The 19,063-nt window shown below is 47.8% G+C and overlaps 2 protein-coding genes across 3 annotated transcripts in view; one reads left to right on the forward strand and one right to left on the reverse strand.

Annotated features, from left to right (window-relative positions):
* The first annotated feature begins 2,968 nt into the window (after window positions 1-2,968).
* On the forward strand, window positions 2,969-10,981 carry RAB39B (RAB39B, member RAS oncogene family). The gene is made up of 2 exons (XM_051789860.1): window positions 2,969-3,268; window positions 7,398-10,981. Exons 1-2 carry the CDS (start codon window positions 3,054-3,056, stop codon window positions 7,822-7,824), a joined length of 642 nt encoding a protein of 213 aa, XP_051645820.1. The 5' UTR covers window positions 2,969-3,053; the 3' UTR covers window positions 7,825-10,981.
* Window positions 10,982-12,218: 1,237 nt separating this feature from the next.
* The window catches only part of VBP1 (VHL binding protein 1), a 41,484-nt gene continuing 34,639 nt past the window's right edge, over window positions 12,219-19,063 (reverse strand). For both annotated transcript variants that reach the window (XM_051789847.1, XM_051789838.1), the window contains 5 exons: window positions 17,857-17,981; window positions 16,752-16,818; window positions 16,194-16,292; window positions 14,320-14,458; window positions 12,219-13,428 (listed from right to left, as the gene is read on the reverse strand). In XM_051789847.1, coding sequence (XP_051645807.1) covers window positions 13,358-13,428; window positions 14,320-14,458; window positions 16,194-16,292; window positions 16,752-16,818; window positions 17,857-17,981 — 501 coding nt within the window. In that variant the 3' untranslated portion in view covers window positions 12,219-13,357. The remainder of the gene's footprint in view (window positions 13,429-14,319; window positions 14,459-16,193; window positions 16,293-16,751; window positions 16,819-17,856; window positions 17,982-19,063) is intronic.

The raw sequence follows: 19,063 nt of genomic DNA on the forward strand, positions 1-19,063 counted from the left end.
TTGAGACCATCCCACCCCAGCCATCAGGACTGCTGAGGCCAGTGCCAGGCCCTTAATGTGGGGTTCCTGCCTTTGGAGTGTGCACAGCAATCACCACCCACCAGCAGTAGGCAGTGCAGGGTGTAGGGCAGTGCTGCCTGCATGGGAGCTCGCCTGAGGCTCCCAAGGCAGCACTGGCTGCTGGATTGGACCCTGTTTGTGGAGTCCCACAGGTGCTGCCAGCAGATGCAAGAGGTCTGGGTTCAGCCGTGCCCTCACCTGTGCTCAGGTGGGTCTCAGGCAGCTCCCTCCAGCACTAGAAGCTCTGAGGACAAAGGGTTTTCTCTGGAATTGCCCCCAGACCCACGGGAAGGAGCACTGAAGGGCTGCCTTTATTCTGGGGTTGCCAACAGCCCAGGAGGCTGCTCCGAGTGTTGCCATCAGCACTCCCGCTCCCACAGCATCTCACCAGCACCCGCTGTCCTGTCCTCAGCCAACAAACCTGCTTTTGCATCAAATCTAGGTTACTGTCTCTCAGACACCAGATTTTTCATTTCCTAAAATGGTACCAGCACAAAGGCTCTCCCAGGATCTCATTTGCTCCTGCCTTCTCACTCCTGCTAATTAGTACCGTGGCTGCCGAGTCACGCAGCGGGTGCTCATCGCTGTGCATGTGCTCAGAGAAGATGAACATCATATCTGCATCACGGGATCCTGCGGGTCCATTGGCTGGGGAAGGCAGGTTCCTTGGTGCTCCAGGAATTCCTCTAGCTACGACAGGACCTGCTGGGCACCAGCACACCCCTGGGTGGTCTCCTCAGCTCCTCACAGCCCTGCAAGTCAGGGCGCTCCAGCTGCTCCTGGTTGGAGCTCAGGCCGCTGCCGGGAAACGTCCACAGGCACCTGTGCCTTGAGATGCTCCCAGAGATGCCCCTGGTGGGTGATTCACAGGCTGCTCTTGAGTGCCTTGTGCTTGAGCACGGTCAGACCCATGGAAGAAAGGGAATGGAGCAACTGTGTGTGAGAATACACAGGGAGGAGAGAAAGACAGTGAAGAGAAACCACAATTCGTTGTGGGCTTCAACTAATGGGCATCGAGTACTCAGGAATCACTCGGTAAAGTGCACCAGATCCCCACAAAGCCTCGCTGGCAATGAGTCACTGGTTAATGTACGGCTAACTTGGATTTATAGGTTTAATATTTTTCTGTTTCACTGTTTCTGTCGCTGTGCAGATTGCTTCATCCGTTTTCTTTCCTGTCCCAAGGTACATTAAAATAGGATAATTTGGGGTTATTATTTTTTAATAAATAGATTATATTTCAAAGGATATTGAAAAAGTTCCTTGCCATTTATTCCTCAAGACTGGAAATGGTCTGTCTAATGTCCTAGTCCAATTTGCAAGGTGGCTAACCTTTTCTGAGGATCTAATGAATATAATATCCACTGTGGATGTGTTTGTTTTAATAGTGGTCATGCAGGAGGAGCTCTTAATGAAACCATCTTTATTTAAAGAAAACACCAACGCATTCGTAAGTTTTAAAAATATATTCCTCCTGTTTTTATGTTTGTCTGAATACACACATTTTAGTCACTATTTTTAATGATATACATGTTCATTTTCCCTTCCAGAGATCAAAACTCTTCTCTGGCAAGTGCTGAACACGTAGGCACTCAAACTCAGCCGTGTCCCACGGAGCCAGGTGAGAGTGCCCATGTGCTGCCATGGTGATGTGTGACACAGCCCATGTGGGACAGCCTGGTCAAAACTGGGGCTTACAGTCCAAGGTATCTGTGGGAATACTGTGGGACATTCCCTACCACTCGGGTTCCTGAACACTGTGCTTCACTCCGTGGAGCCAAGATCCTGCTCAAGCAAAGCGAGGGGAAATGGGTTTAAGGTCTGTGGTATTTAAGTTGCTGGGTATTTAATGGCTGTAATTATTAATTTTGAGACTGTACACACATCATATATACTTCCACACACTATAGATAAATATATCTATATATACAGACACAAACGTATGTGTGTGCATATGGATATGCTGGGTTTCATGAGTAAGACGCCTTCCTTTTACCATTGCCCCTTCCCAGACCAGGCTCGCTCATTGCAGGTGGCCCTGGGGCGGTGCAGAAGCTCTCCAGAAGTGCCAGGAGCACTTGGGCTCCTCCGGTAGATTTCAATGGCAACGAAGGAGCGAGGAGCCTGAAACTCTCCAGAAACGAGACCGGGTTTAAAACACAGAAAGGTGTTGCGCACCCCTCCCCTTGGGGAAGCGCTGAGGAAGGTGAGCCTTGGCCTGCGCCCCTTCGCTTGGGGGTCCGCCAGCCCCCAGCTCCCCCGGCCCTGGGCTCAGCACAGCTCCCCTCGGGCCCGCGTCCCGCGCAGCCACAGGGCATCCCTTCCCTCCCGGTCCCCAGCCAGCGGCTATTCCTTCCCTCCCGGTCCCCCAGCCAGCGGCAATCCCTTCCCTCCCGGTCCCCCAGCCAGCGGCTATCCCTTCCCTCCCGGTCCCCCAGCCAGCGGCTATCCCTTCCCTCCCGGTCCCCCAGCCAGCGGCTATCCCTTCCCTCCCGGTCCCCCCGGCCGCCCCCGCCGCCCCGCACGGTCCCGCCCCGCCCCGCCCCCGCACGGCTCCCGCACCGCCGCGTTCCGAGGGTGGCGGCTCCTCCCGGCAGTGCGGTAACAGCGCGGCCGCCATTGCATCGCAGCGCGCCCCGCATCCCTCACCCCGCATCCCTCACCCCGCATCCCGCTCCCCGCATCCCAGCACCGGCGGCGAGCGGCGGGGCGAGCGCGGGCGGAGCGGCAGCGGGGGGAGCGACCCGCGGCCGGGCCCCAGCGCCGCTGCCGGGAGGGCCCCGCGGTGCTCGCAGCGCTGAGGCGGCGGAGCCCGGGCTCGGGGGGATGCGCCGGTGGTGACGGGGCCGCGGCAGCCGGGCCGGGCCGGGCCGGGCCAGCGCCGCCCGCCATGGGCCCCGCCTGAGCGGCGCGGCCGCGGCCGCCCCCGGGCCCGCGGGCCGGGCATGGGCGGCGCGGCGGCGGGCGGGCGCTGAGGGGCCGGCGGCTGCAGGATGGAGGCGATCTGGCTGTACCAGTTCCGCCTGATCGTCATCGGCGACTCCACCGTGGGCAAGTCCTGCCTCATCCGCCGCTTCACCGAGGGGCGCTTCGCCCAGATCTCCGACCCCACCGTGGGCGTGGATTTCTTCTCCAGGCTGGTGGAGATCGAGCCTGGCAAGAGGATCAAGCTGCAGATCTGGGACACGGCCGGGCAGGAGCGGTTCCGGTGAGACCCGCGGCGCGGGGCCGGGGGCTGCGGGCCCGGCTTGGGCGGGGGGGGATGTCTGCGGGGGGTGGCGCAGCCGGGTGAGGCGTTTGGGAATGAGACAAATTGGCACCTTTTGTGCCCCCCTGTCCCCTGTTTCGTGTGTCCCTGTGATCCGTGTCCACCCCAGATGGCCGCGTGCGGGGTGCGCAGGTGTGCGGGATGCCCAGGTGTGGGTCTCGCTGGGGAGGGGGACGGGGCCCGAGGCAGCGCTGGGGCCGCGTTTCACCGGCCGGGAGGTGTCCGCGCATCGGCGGATGCGGCCGGCAGGGAAGGCGCCTGCTCCCCACCGGTGCGGAGGCAGTGACCAGGATGTTCCACAGCCGAACACTTACGCTGATGCTCGCTAAACGCAGTGGAATATGTGGTTTGATGCTCTGCAGCGACAGCAGAGCTCAGCTCTCCGTAGGACAGAGAAAGGTCGGGACAAACCCTTGGCTGTGGCTGTGCAGGGATGACAGGTGCTTTCTGGAGAGTGCCACGCCGAGCGCTGCACGGGCAGAGGCAATTTAGGAGGTTAGGCAACAGTAACGAAATCTCGATGAGGAAAGATAAAGGCAGCATGTGGGACCGTGCCAAGTTTCCCACAGAACTGTGGGATAAAAACAGCAGCCATGGTTGGAGCAGGCTCGGCCCCAGCTAAAGAGGGGCTGGTGCCGTGGGACACATGCTGCTCAGGCAGTGCTCATTTGGAAGGCTGTGAGTGTACCCGCAGCTCCTGGCCTCCTGTTGGCTTATATTTTTCATGCGTCTTTAACCCTCATCCGCTCTTTCATCCTGCTCCCCTCGGGAGCACTTTCTGTGCTCCACATCCTTGTGCAGCTTCACAGAGCTTCTACTTCTGTGCTGTAATGACTCGCCTGAGGAATGTTTTGGTTTCATTCAGTAGATGAAACCTCCCCTACCCCCACCCCTCTCACCACCTTCCCTCGCATCTGGCACCTGGCCCAGGATGTGCAGTAGTTGGTCCTTACCCACCGACAGGTTTTTCCTCTGCTACCTTGCAGCCTTGCAGGCGAGGAGCTGGTGCTTTATTCTGCCGAGAGAGGAGGTGCTTTAGCTTGCAGTTGCATCAGCTTCCAGCTTTGGGTCTTGGGCTGAGGTCTGTAGGAAACACACCTGGGTGCTGTTGCCTGTTTCTGTCTTTGCTGTGAAGGGTGAGAGCTGTCGGGTGGCTTCAATTTCCTTTCTTTTACACATTAGGAAGTTGGGGGCCCTGGGGGCTGCTTACCCTCGGTGCTGGGGGCTGACCCAGCCTGGCACTCGGGTTGTCAGCATGATGAGCAGGCGACCTTCAGTGCAAGGGCAGCTGCACTGCTGTGATGGGCAGCAGTGAGCACAGGCAGGAAGAGTGCAAGGGGCAGGAACGGTCAATGGCATAAAAAAACCCCTTGTGCAACTTTGAAATGCCCTTGCCAAAGTGCAGGCTGAGATTCCCGGTGTGAAAAGCTGGAGGGAAATGAGCAAACACAGGTGCCTTTATGGTGCACTCTGAAATATGAAAAAAACCAGGCAAAAAGTCTGGTTTGTGTTTATCCCTCTCAAGTCACTATTAGCCCTGTGGCAAATTCTGTCCCATGAGGACTGCAGCTCTTGGGCTCCTCCTGCAAGGTATGTTTCTTGGCCAAAGACAAGATTTAGCTATTACTGAAATAAGCCAAAACCCCTTGGACTTGTGGTCATAGGCAAGAAGCACCATCGAGCAAGTGCTCTTCAGAACCCTTAAACTTTTTTTGTCATAGCACAGGGAATTTCTTAAGAAGGAAATCCGTAAGAATGAGCTCCACTTTTTCACAGAGTTCTCAGATTTGAGCATTTCCAGTCCGCTTTGCATAGTTTAACAGCTGCCCCATGAGGATGAAACCACTGTAGTTATTTTGAAGACACCTTGGCATTCTCTGAGAGGCAGCTGTGCTACATTTCTGCTCTTCCTGACCCCCTGTTGTGAGCTCTTTCACTCTCCATAAATTAGAAGCAATTTCCATGCAGTCAAGGCTTGAGTTACAGTTAAGCATGTGCCAGTCTATTTTGCCAGACCAACCCCAAAACATGCTGCCTGGGGCAGCACTGAGGCTTCTTTGGAGCTGTAGAAGAGCAGGGTACAACTCTTCACGGATTTAGCAGGGTTTGCCCATCTCCTGTTGCTCAGATACTGTGATTTCCGTGTCTGAAACATGGTGTTGTGTAATGCTAGCAAAACCAAAAGCGTGTGCAGCTCTCGCTCCCTGGAACTGTGTCCCACCACCTACAGAAGAGTTGTTTCCTTCCAGCCAGCAGCTCTCCCTTGGCTAGAGAGGGAAATACTCCAACAAACAGACCTGGGTACGAGTCCCCACCGTGGGTGCAGAAGAGGGGAGAGTTCCCAGAAAGGGACAGTGCCTTTATGTTAAAACTTGACCAAAATAGGTGCAAATCCCTGTGCTGCTCTGCACCAGCATGTGAGGAGGGAAGATAGAAGTCTTGGAAAGGAACTGGGAAGGGATGTGCAGCAAGCAGGCAATATTCTTTGCTGCCTGCAGATCGGTAAGGAAAACTGTGGGAAATGTTTTAAGAAAAGGCACTGAGACCTTCACCTAGTTTTACCTCGAAGCAGCATTCAGCTTAGATCCTGTCACATCTTTCAGAAGTACCTGAGGCATTGTTGATGCTGGCAGAGGAGCCAGGGCTGATGGCATGGAACACAAGGGAGAGGCAGAAATGCCTGTGACAGTGTGGGGGTGAATTCAAAGCACCAATATCTGTTTGCAGCTGGCTAGATAGCAAAAGGCAGATCTAATTCCCTCAGTGCCAAATGTGCAGAGTGACTGTTGTCCCTCAGCCAGACAATTGGAGAGGACAAATTATCCAAGCGCAACCAACTGTGGTTTTTCCCCTGCTCCTGGCTTACTTCAGTTTTGCCTGTGAATTTTCACCCATTACTGCATGTCTTTTGATAAAACAATTCTTGAAAACTCCAGTTCATCCTTTCTTGGGGCAACTTTGGCAGATATATACACACTACAGGACCAAATAACCGGTAACAACACTCTTTCATGGCCAAAAAAGGACTTGTCTCAAGGTAAAAATGCAGCAGTGCTTACATTTTTCCAGCAAGGAAAATTCAGGCCCGAATGTGAATTTCTCCAGGGACTGAAATCAATCACTGCTTCTGGATTTAGATCAAATCCATGACTTTGCAGAAACACCACCATTTTTCAGCTTCTTGGTTTTCCCACGTGTAGTAGTTGTTGAACTGTAGCTCTGCTCAGGCTCGTGGCCTCAGCTTCATTCCCTCACCCTGTGCTTGCTGATTCCCTACTCCTGGCTGTGTTGGTCTGGCTCTGCTGGGAGGAGCTGAGGGAGATGGGCTCCATTTCTCAGCCCACAGTTCCAGGATCTTTCTGGTGACTGTTTAATGTTGTCAGTATTTGCCAGGAACACGACTGACGGTGGTGCAGATTTTCCTCAGAAGCTGTTGTATCATTTTGCTGTTTCTTGAGGGGTCAGACCAGCTGCTCCTGTCAGTGCCAGTAACAGTGTCCTGTCACTGCATTGTAGCTTTGACCAGTGGTGCAGTGTGAGAAAGTGTAGGGATGGGTGGATGTCCCTGTGCCAAGGCCCTGGGTGTATGGAGGGGAGCTACAACCCTGCCTTCCAAATCTCTGACCTCTTGCTTTTATGTATCTGTCAGACAGTGGGTGTTTGGTTTCAATTGAATCCTTTAATTTGTCACAGTGCTTCTAAACCAATGGGTTAGATGAGGTATTCAGAGAACTTACATGGCAGTGGACGGGACTCTTCAGCCCAACAGCCAAGGCCATAGAGAGATCTGTGAGAGAAACTAGACCAAAAGTGGTGGGGATTTTGAACTGAGCTGTAATAAATCAGTGGGGCAGTTACCCAAGGGTGAAATCTTAGAGCCAAGATAAATTGTCTCTTTGAATGACAAGCTCTACAGAGCACAAGCTAAGAGTGCTAAGGCATTGTCTGAATGGCCTTCTCTGCCCGGTGTTCTGCAGGGTAGACGGGGTGGTGGTAATGCTGCTTTCTTGAAGGACAGATGTTCAGACAGCGGTAACTTAACGCTTTGTTGTGGCTCCTTCCTTTGCAGGTCCATCACCAGAGCCTACTACAGGAACTCGGTGGGAGGACTCCTCCTCTTTGACATTACAAACCGCAGGTCCTTCCAGAACGTCCACGAGTGGCTGGAGGAGACCAAGGTGCACGTCCAGCCCTACCAGATTGTCTTTGTTTTGGTGGGCCACAAGTGTGACCTTGACACACAGCGGCAAGTGACCCGGCACGAGGCGGAGAAACTGGCTGCTGCTTATGGTATGAAGTACATTGAGACCTCAGCTCGGGATGCCATTAACGTGGAGAAGGCCTTCACTGACCTGACTCGGGATATATACGAGCTGGTTAAAAGGGGGGACATTTCAATCCAGGAGGGATGGGAAGGGGTAAAGAGCGGGTTTGTCCCAAACGTAGTGCACTCTTCAGAAGAAGTGGTGAAGTCAGATAGGCGGTGCTTGTGCTGAGCTCCTCTAGTGAGGCGAGTGGTGATGAACTCTACTAACCAAACGTACTTTACTAAGCGAACTCGGTGTGACAGAGGGGAGAGCAACACTCCCGTTGGGAACAGCCTCCCACATTGTTTTGGACACCAGAACAGAGCCCGGAAAGAAATGTTCTGTTCCAAATAACCTTTCAGAACTGGGGGCTATAAACCTGAAGCAGAGTGAGTGAGGGTGCATGTAGATGTTGTAAGGAGACAGGAAGCAGAAATGAGGGGCTGCACAAGACAGGAGAGAGTATACAGAGAGCTGAATGGGCTGGCACATGGCAGGGTACTGTACATGTCCTCTTTTAAGTAAATCCATAGCTCCCTGTTGGGTGTTGAAGCCACAGGATGGATACTTTACTAGTATGACAAGTAGGCAGAAAGAGACAAGGCAAGAGGACATCTTTGTTTGTGTCAGCTGTTTATTACCACCAGGAAGGTGTAAAGGCAGATACCATTTCCTCACAAGGTCAGTTCCACAGGCAGAGTTTACTGACATGGTATGCACACATCTGAGTTTCCTTTCTTATGTTCTTGAACCTAGTTCGATAGCAAAGAATATTCTGTGGGATTTAAAAGAGGAAAACAGTAGTTATGTGATTGGTTATTAAAATTTAAATTATCCCCCTCCTCAATAGTGCTTTTCTTGCTGTGCTGAACCAGGAGTCTAAGTGGCAACTCCTGCTGCTGTAGTGATTATTCAATGCATTTTTTTACGCATTTACTGTCTAGGTGAGTACCTTGAAAGTACCCCAGGTTCAGGGCTTTCCAGTAGAAATAAGTGATCAAGAGCATAAAGAGAGAACCATGTCCTCAGGTCTTGTATCTTAAGGCCAGGGTGCTGCAGCCTGGGGTGGGACACACCAGTGTTTCTGTCTCACTAACAGCTCTGTACTGACCAGGTCACAGGGAGGAATGGAAAGGAGGGAGGAAAGAAACAAACCCAACAAAATAAAAAACTTGAAAAGCTTAACTCAGGTGCATCAGACATTCTAAAAGGTGAGATTTGCTTTTAAAGAAGTTAAATAGCATGGAAAGCGACAGCTTCCATCTGCACTTTCTGCTGTTGAGGTGTCACTTTCTTTCTTGGCCTCTGGGGAAGAGAACTGGCACTGGGAAGGTGGAGCACACAGCAGGAGTGTCTGAGCAGGTGGAAAAGAAAGCCACAAACATGCTCAAGAGTAAAATTTGTTTTCCTCCATGTTTTAGTTTGACAAAAGAGGATCCATCTCAGGTTGGCCATCGTGGCATGGCAGCCGTGTTACAAAGGCAGGATGAAGGCGGATGTTTTCTGGGAATGCCATTCACCACTTAGAAGCTTTGCTTCTGCCAAGTTTTAACTCAAGCTTTTGAAGTGCAGCAGGGTGACTGTGCTCCTGTAGCAAACTAGGGAAGTTCAGCCTATTTAGCAAACAAACAAAACTAGAGTGACTTTTTTACTCGTGTTTGCAAGCTTTATACACCAAACTGCAGTGGCCAAGAGGAGGGGATTAGGTAAAAACCACAGGAAGCATCTAGTGTTTGATTTTAGGCCTCTGAGTAGAGAAGAATAAAATACTTTTTCCAGCTTTTTAATTTACCCCATCTGTAGAAGTGTGGGTCTTGATTGCTGTTGAGTTCAGACTGTTTCTGCCTTTGAACCTGTTCTCACAGTTTGCAGCAGCACATGGGTGGGTCTGCACTGAGAAAAACACCTGTGGTTTCTGTATTGAAGCTGAAAAAACCCAAACCCAACCCAACAACCCAAACCCTGAACACTTTTATTTTCAGTGTTCTAGGAACAATTTCGGTTCCTGGGCTCTGCAGGGGAGCAGCAACACTGCACCTTCTGGGAGGGCAATAGGGAGCAAATGCAAGGAGGGGAGGGGGCAGCAGTGGCCTGGTGCTTTTCAGTGAGCTTGTCACTGCTTGTATAGGCTGTGAAAGTATCAAACACCTCGTTTGGTACCCACTGAATGCCAGGCACAGTCACTTGTGGTTGAGTTCCTTGAAGATTAAAAAAAAATAATAATAAAAAAAATCCCATTACAAAATCTGTTTGTAGGTGAGCAGAGCTGGAGAGGATGGATACAGGGAGCGCTGCAGGAGCTTGGCTGATGCCCGGGCAGAGTGTGGGGTTTGCTCAGACCAGGTCAGTCAGTTGCATTTTCACAAAGGAAAGGACAGACACCTACCAAAGGGTCATTTTCTTCATGGAAAACCCACCAAGCAGCCACTTTGGCTTTTCAGGAGCCAGCTGGTCATGAGGTATGTTATGGGGATGCAGCAGCCCCAGGGGCAGAGCTGGTGTGTGACATGAGGGGCAGTAAGGAGCTGGGTAAGTCAGGACTTGGATCAAATGACATTTTAGCAATAGTAAAATTCTGTAATTCCCTGTGCGAGAACCTGGCCAGAGGGGAAAGATCACCTTTCGTGAGACAGCCAATATTTTATTTAATGGGTTTTGGATGTTCCCCTTTACTGCTCCCAGGGAGAAATTCCAGAAAGCCTAAGCCAGTAAATACATTCAGGCCTTCAGAGTAAATCTTCAATTTAAAAACAGAAGTGTCACAATTCTAAAGAGGAACAGTACAGAAGAAAATGTACACAGTCTTAACTACTTAGAGGTAATAAATTGTTATATTAAATGATAGAGAAATCATTATCTACATCTTTTTCTAATTCCTTGCATTTTCTAGACAGCTTATTAAAATATAGGAAGTGTAGATTCATCTGTACAAAATTTGGAATGTTTTTTCTAAGATGAAGAACTTATAGGATATGCTAAGAATTCTTTTCTAACAACTGGTTTTAATGCTTTGACTTAGAGGGACTTCGAGATATCAGAAGGTGACACCTTTCACAGGATAAAGGTCAGGAGCTCTTATACTCTAGGACAAAAAGAGAAAAAAAAAAAGAAAAAGCTAACTTTCTGTGGTCTCTGCCACATGTTAAAAACAATCTGCATGTTAGACTGAACTTGCTCAGAACCTCCAGAATAAAAGCGTACTATCCACTGTCCTCGCTTTGTTATGCACTGTAACGAAATGTGAAAATAACGCTGTATTTAGCTGTCTGTCTGTGACTGAAAACATGCTTGTATTTAGCAAAATGGTTACTACGTGATAATGTGAAATTCAAAACTTGTAAAGAAACTTTGGTGGTTCTTTTTTTTCCTTCCCCCCCTCCCCACCATTCTCTCTGAGTGAGCTGCTGCTCCCTGTCCCGCTCTGTGCCTCCAACCCAGGCAGTGCCTCACGGCTGCTGTTCACTGTTCTCTGCAGGCCCCTGCTTTGCTCTGCAGAACCAGCCCTCTGCCTTGCTGAGAAAAGACAGCCCAACTGTTCTGAAACAATCCCCAGACACCCCCTGCTCCCTGCAGCTGCAGCAGAACCGGCCTTGGTCCCTCTAGGAGGCCTGGCCAGTAGCAGGCAGGAGTGGGGGCACAGCAGCTCCAGCTCCTGCCTGACCTGCTGCTCCTACACAGAGCAGCAAAGACTCAACAGCACAGGCCAGAGCAGACCTGGAAAAGGGTTGTCATAGGGAACCTTGGGCGGGCTCTCATCTGTGATGTTTGGGGGTTTTTCTTTTACTTCATATCAAACACACAAACCCCAAAACCTGAGTTATGATGGCCAGAGCCATCTCCCACCCCCCTGCAGCCAAGACACCTTTGAACACAGCAGTAATTTCAGCTCCAAGGCTGTCACCCAGTCCCCCCTTACAGGCAGCAGTAGGTCCCTGGCAGTGGCACAGCTGATTTTGCTCACTGCTGCTTTTGCTGTGCAAAAATGCTGAACTGGTCGTTTTGTTGTGCACAACAAAGGCAGGCAATTGCTGCCTTAGGACCAGCCCGAGGCAGGGAACTCGCTTCAGCCTGTTGGGATCTCATTAATCCAAACTGAAAATTGTAAGAGAAATCAGGACATGTTTGCAGCTGCCTTTCCATCATTGCTGATGCTCAAAAAGAAGAAAAAAAAAAGGAAAGCCTGACCAGCCCCTCATCCTGCCTGCCATAGCAGATGCCTGTTGGAGAATCCATTAGAACTCCACATTTCTCTGCTGCAGCCACAGATACAGAAACAAACAGCATTGCCTGGGGGAAGGTACAGAGAAGCCCAGCCCAGGTACTTACTGGTGACAGTGCTAAGGGTTTACCTGCTCTCTGCCCTTCTCTGCAGCTCTCTGACAGGAAGAGTGCTGGTAAATCACTTGCTTTCAGTTACCAATTCAGATGTGCTGACTCACAGTCCCCCTTTCATTCACGCCAGGATCCAGCAGCCACACTTTTCACGTCTGCTGCTTACACGGAATTTTTCACCTCCCCCCTGCCCCAATTAAGGGAGGGAAACATTATAAAAGATCACACATCAGATTTATGACTCACACAAAGAAAGATGCACAAAAACAGCTGTTTGCCACAACTGTTTAGTTTTACTATTTTAATATCATGAAATAAAAGTACAAAAAATTTACAGGTATATTGTTTCTTACATGAAGATCGAACAGTTAACATTTGCATTTATTTTGCAGTGAAACCTGTACTCTCAGTCACAGAATGTGAATATTAGCCACTGACATCACCACTGAGCATTTTGTTTTAGAAAGAAACTGCAGAGGTAAAAGGCAACAATCTTGCAAGGCTTCGGAAGGACCAAGAAAATACTCCAAGAGTAACACCAGAGGTCACGTTCCAGTCAGCCCCCCCGATCTAATACAGGCTTCCAGCTGGGAGGCCAAGAGTGCTCAGACATTTGAACTGGACATCTGGGCTAAGGGGTTGGAAATGGGGGCCCTCACAGGCTCTCAGTGTTGGGGTGTCCTTGTTCAACGTGTTTGCCAGAACAAGCAACGTGTGCACAGGTATGAGGAAGAAGGGGGTGAGAGCTCCTGCAGGCTTGACATGGTTTGTGCTGCTCACTCCATTTACCACTGCTGAGGACAAATCACAAACTGCTGTGTGTAAAGTGCTGAGGGCTCAGTAACAGGCAGTTAGCTAACCCATAATTACTACAAACTATCCAAAGTGGATATCCAGGAATGCTTTGCAGACTGATGCTGCCCACCAACTGACTGAAACAAAATCCAAGACTCCACTCTATTTGTTCAGTTTCCCAGAACGTTACAGCTGCACATCTTCCCAGCCCAAGTCAAAGTTAACTCCATCAGCTGTACACAGAGATGAAAACCCTGCAAAGCCTTAACCCACTAAAATGTCAGGCTCCATTTCACACATGCCCCTCAGCTTTTCAAACAGGCTTTCAGGCAGAAATTTATTTATGACAGACTGGTCTGATCAAAATACGATGTCCTTTGCTGGACTCTGTGGTGCTTTTTCAAATAATTCTTTTCATGAAGCATGCATGAAACCAAATTTTGAGTTTACAAATAAATAAAATGGTGCTCACCATTAGTTTTTATATATTTTACCATTTACTGAAATGCTGAAAGTAAATCAGTCCCGAATGAAGTTTGGGGGTGTTTAAATAAAAAATATTTGGAAATCGATACCACATTTAAAATTGGCAAAACTATGCTTTGTTTTTGGAAGGGTCCTGCTTGTTTCTTCTCTTTACGTCCCAGTTATAAACTCTGGCCATATCTGAGGGTGTGGAATTAAGGAAACAGCTCATGCAATCAGAAAAGAGGAAAAAAAAAAGATTTTAAAAAAAGGGGAAAAGTAGGTTATAGAGCTGGCCACTTATTTGTAACAGTCAGTATAGAAACCACTTAATGAAAGGGCTGACTTGGTGTGAAGCCTCAACGTGCAGGAACACTGGTAACTGTTGGTAACTGCAGCATTTATACCACTACTTAAAGAACCAATATCCAAATATTGCAGAGTTTAGTTTTACTTTGCATTTTTAGTTTTACTTACAGCTACTCTTTGCTGATTTCAGTCAACCTGCCCTTATCAGCTGCATTTGCCTACTTCAGGCATCCAAAACTCCTGCAGCACTAAGACAGCTTAAGTATCAACTTGGAAAAACGAGCAGTTGTGCCTTCATTTACTAGATCTAATGCTTCAGTTGATGGCTACACTCATTAAAAAAAGCTGAGCACAGCCTAAGCCAGCCCCAGACTTGCTACAGCTTGGAGGCAGCTGCACTGGGTGTGATGAGCAACAGCCCAAAGAACAACGTTCACAAGCTCCAGAGAGGAAGAGTCACTTCCTTTGAAATGGCCACTTGGACATCAATCCACAGCACCAATTCACAGTTCTAACTCACCCCAGAGTCAGTCTGGGTTGCAACCACTGCAGGAGGTTTCATGGGGACACAAACACAAGCTTTGCCTCCTCCAACACACTGACCCTCAGCTCAGCCCTGCAAACACAATGTTTCATTGCACTGCTAGAACAGGTTAAGTTCACAGGTGCTACAGAATTTTAAGGGTAGCCAGTCTAGGATAAAAACACATCAGGAAATTGGTTGTTACCTGGATGCTGGCTTTCACATACACCTCCTCCCCCACAAAGGAACAAAAAGGATACTGACTTCTGTAGTGGTGAACTGATCTCTGAGAAAATCCAGGTCTTCCTCTAGAAGATCGAGGTTTCTTGTGGCTGTTGACAAATTCTTCTCTAACAGAGCCTGAGCTTCATCAATATCATATTCAAGCATCACATTGGCCTAAAAAAGAAAGATTCATAAAAGCTCTTACTCTTGCATTTTAAGGACTAAGGCATGCCAAACTTATTTTAGGCTGGTTTTTTATAACTTATAACATTAACAACAGACTGTCCTGATAGGCCAAGACAACAAGGCTCAGGACAGGCAATGCCAGAATCCAAGGCCTCCACCCCTTCAGTGACTGAGTAATAAATTCCCCTAGTGTGACTTAAAGAAGTTCTCTTCCCATAACTAAGCAAGAAGGGATTTCTCTCTGTGTGGATCAGCCTTTCAGGTATGAACATCTCACCCTCACCATATTTGAAAAGTGAGACACCTCGTGTTTCTCAGCAGCACCTTTCAGGTGCCACAGAACTCTAGAGACAGTTTTTGTGGGACTCAAGATTAACCTCAAGCTCTCTGTGTGGAATACTGACAAACAGCTCACTGGCACTGGAACAAGAGTTACTACAGGTATTTAAGGATAGAACACATATAGAAGTCCTGTCCGACACTGTGGTGGTGCTTTTTAATCCACAAATGGTTATTTCAGTAAGAAGCTACCACAGGAAGAGATAAAAGAGCAATGTCAGGTGAAGATGCACCACTGAAGCTTTGTCCCATTCAAGAACTGTGCCCTGAGCAGAGCTGTGTGCTGGGACTGACAGGATTCCAGGGAAGGCTATGCAGAGCTGCCAGAGCTGGATAAGCCTTTCTTGTCCAAAGTAAGTGGAAGGTAGAGCTGCCCCAGTAACAGTGACAGACACAGCCCAACACAGAGACTGTAAGCATCAGGGAGGAGAAAGGCAGAAGGCCAAGAACACCTATAGAGAGTAACTGCTTGAGACACTTCATTATTGCTTTTCAATGTGAACTGTCAATAGGATGAACTTTCTCTGATGTTATGAAATAAACCTGGGATGCTCCATGAAAGCCAGTGTTTGTGAATTCTGAAGACAGTCTCCTGAAATGAGGTATCACAAAAATCTTCTCTTTTTATGATAGAAGTGGGACAAGTTGGGAGCAACTGTCCAATTAGTCTGGATGCTTCATGTGTGTAAACAATGTTTCTGTGCTAACCAAGGGATTTGTTTGGCAGCCAACACTAGGATTTAGGAACATCTGTGATTTAAAAGTCTCAAAATAAGCATCAGCAGGTTATCTCCACATATCAGGAAGCCTCTAAATACAAAATACCCCAAAGTGATATTCCTTAAGACCTTAGAAATCTGGGGTGTGAGCACTGATCCCACCTGGCTTTAGCACAAATTCCACTCTAAATGCTGGCAGGTACCTGTGAGCAATGGAAATCCCACCTTTCCCTAAAAAGGTGCATGAAAAGGGAAAGCAAGATGCTAAATAGGAATACTACAGAGAAGATGGGAAGCTACTTGCCAAACTAAGTTATTTTGCTGGGCACATTCCCAGCTCAAGCAATGTGGGATGCTAACTTGAACCAAAAAGTGATGGAAGTGGTAAGGAAAACATAAACAAAGTTTTTGGAAAGAACAATCCAGCAAAATGGCAATTCTCTGAAGTCTTACTGTTCAGGCACTAAATAAAACAGAACATGAAACTTTTACTAGCACACTGAAGTTGTCTTGTTAGATGTGCTCTGCTGCCAGGGCACGGCTCTGCCACGCACCCCTGAACAGAATGGTGCCCACAGCCACGGGGAGACAGCAACCAAAACTTCCTTTTACAAGCTTTCTAAAAGTTATTTAAGCAGTTTCAGAGAAAGTTCCATTTTACTTACCCCCAACCACAAACAAACTTTATCTGTAGGAGGAACTGAAGCTTTGCAGTAGAGATTATCTGCCAATAAAAATCTGGTTTCCATTGGTTGTGTGGAATCCTTAAGACAAATGATAAAACTTACAGTTGCTATTTTCACTGGAAACTTATGTCAAAGATATAAAAGTTACAGTAAAGAGCACACTTATCTGCTTTTGCCATTGATACAGTATTAACTTGGGTGGAATGCTATATAACTGTAATTCAACATTAAAATTAGCTCCAAGAATAATGCATTTAAAAAAGATATATTTAAAAACAACATAGAAATCTTTATAAAGAATGGAGATGAAGTCAAAGCTTAGCTGCAATCTATACACTATTAAAAGTGAAGTCTCATTACAAACATTAACTTTTTTTGAACTAGCTTTCAAAAAGTACTACATACCTTTAAAAACAATTCTGTTATTTATTAAGGCATATTAAGTGTGCTCTCCAAAACATTTCTTGCAATGTGTTCTGTTAGGGTGGAAAGGTAGTTAGCTTTTCTCATACTCATTAGATATTCAAAATAGTTTACCTTTTTCTTCTGCATGTGTTTTAAAATTTCTAATGTCTGTTTAATTTCAGGAATCTGACTTTTTAGCCTGTGAATTAACAACAGTCATGATTTATTATTTTACAGAGACACAGAGTTTCCTAAACAAGTGATCAGTTTTATTATACAATCCAACCTCCCTTTTAAAACTTGAAAATCTTAACAGGCTTACAAATGCAGGTTTGAATGACATAGCATGGAAAGGCAGCTCAGCTCCAGCTTCACCTGCCTCCCACCACACTGAGGTTTGCTGGCTTCCAAAGCACAGCAACCCATTCACCTTTCAGACTGCAACAACACACAGTAACAGTAACAGACACCTGTTAACTAAAATGGCACATTTTTGCAGATTTGTAATCTCCTCGAAAGAGAGGGAAACCTCAGCAGAAGCAGAGACAGAAACTGCTGTAGGTAAAACAACACAAGTGTGTTACTTCTGAGGCTCACAGACTATTCTGACAGGGAGCTGAGAGCCACAGCACTGAGCACTGCCCCAAGCAAAGCCCTCCAGAGCTGAGGGCATCCCCCTCCTGACAGCACCAGCAGAGGCACCGGATCCCACGGCCTTCCCAGCCACCCACGGGCTCCAACAGCAGTGACTGCCAGAGCTGGGCTCCAGGTGAGATCCTGGGGATATCTGTCCAGGAAAGGAGCTTCATCTAAAGAGAATATTACTTAAAGCTTTGATTTTAGCCTTTAAATTACAATTTGTTTCTCACCTAGCTTCAGATCAAGCCTGAAGCTACCGGAGGGAGAGGAGGTTACTTAACCAATAGTTACAGGCTTGGCACAGTAAACACTGGATAAAAACATATTCTCATTTACACCAGGCTGCCAAAACCAAGAGACACAACAGTCCTTTTTGGCCTTAGGGCTAAGGACCTATTCAGCAACACTTAATTCTTTTACATGTAATTTTCAGGAAGAGGGAAGAAAAAAGCTGGGCTTTCCCAAAAGTACTATAAATATTAGCTCTCCTATCATCAATTTTTTATTTCTTGGGATATTGCATAAAAACTAGATTTATTAAAAAAAAAAAACAGAACTGTGCTAAACATTTCCCAAATCTGCAAAAATTATGACTTACCTCCTTTTCTTTTGAGCAAGATTAAGTTCCAAAAATTTATACTTCTGATACTGCTCATCCAACTTCTTAAGAACTACATCTGCTGTCTCATTTCCAGGCTGTTTCATAAAAGAATCTACATCTTCCTTTAAGGGGAGAAAGAAACCCTCAGTGTTAGAAGACTTTTACAGAAATCCTAGACACAGACATGTTATCATCTTACTGCAGCTACATCTAGGGGGGTTTTATACAGACAACTTCTTTTCTGGAGTGGAGTACACAATCATTTAGTTTTCTTTCTTAGCCACCTTTACATTTCCCCCTACCCTCCTTTTTTGGTAGGGAACTAAGGATAATTTCATAACTGTATTTGCTGGTACCTGGTTAGTGGTGCTTTCAGTCCTGGCCAATGTCAAATGACACCTAACAGGGATGGGTATCCTGGGAGCACAGCTAAACCTGGGTTTCCTACCTGTAAGGCAGGATAATGCTTCTCCGTGGCTAATCAGATTACAAGCTATTTAGGATAAAACTGAAGAAGGAAAAGAATCAAGGCCTGATCAAGAATGTTGTGACAGAGAAAGACACAAAGAGGAGAAACTGGGGTATCTGCTCAGGCAGGTGCTGTGACAGTGAACAGCTTGGCTCCAGAAGCTCCCTCTATAGACAGCAGGAAGCCACGGAACAACTCCAGCCAGTCCTACCATTAGCTGGAAAAGCTGCCAGAGAAGACAGGCCTGAGCCTGCCAAGGATGCTGACCTTGGCATGCAGCTCCTTCAGGCTCCCAGGAAGCAGTTCATGTGCCTGGGACAATGTTCCCAGCCTCTGGAAGGTGCATCAGGCCAGAGTGTTTCTGGCCTGCCAACATTCACCCGTGTACATTTCAAGATGACCCCACTCACCCACTGCAGTAACTCTGCCCTTATTTGTCTACAGAGCTCAGTAAAACCCCATGGAAGTCCTACCACAGGCCTGTTCAGCTTCTCCTTTTGAACTCATTGTCTCCATTGGAGAAGTTTCACATCAGAAAAAGACTGAAATACCTTACCAAAGCAATACCAGATATGGAGCTGCTTCCCCTCACTAAGACTCCTAAAGTTGGAGTTGGAGTCACTGTTGGCTAAAGAAACTCACTGTGAAATTACTGAGTCTGGTAGAAGTCCTCACCTTCCTTATCATTAAGGAAATCTGCAGCAGAAACACAAACTCCATCACAGACTGCAGCAG

The sequence above is a fragment of the Manacus candei genome, unplaced genomic scaffold, assembly GCF_025592945.1.
Source record: "Manacus candei isolate 608988 ecotype Guabito, Panama unplaced genomic scaffold, ASM2559294v1 h1tg000003l, whole genome shotgun sequence".
Taxonomy (NCBI): Eukaryota; Metazoa; Chordata; class Aves; order Passeriformes; family Pipridae; genus Manacus; species Manacus candei.

Excerpts from the sequence above, each read along its gene's own strand:
- RAB39B (XM_051789860.1), top strand. The coding sequence starts at position 3,054 with ATGGAGGCGATCTGGCTGTACCAGTTCCGCCTGATCGTCATCGGCGAC. Across the intron at positions 3,269-7,397 it reads GCCGGGCAGGAGCGGTTCCG|GTCCATCACCAGAGCCTACT; the intron begins GTGAGACCCGCG and ends CTTCCTTTGCAG.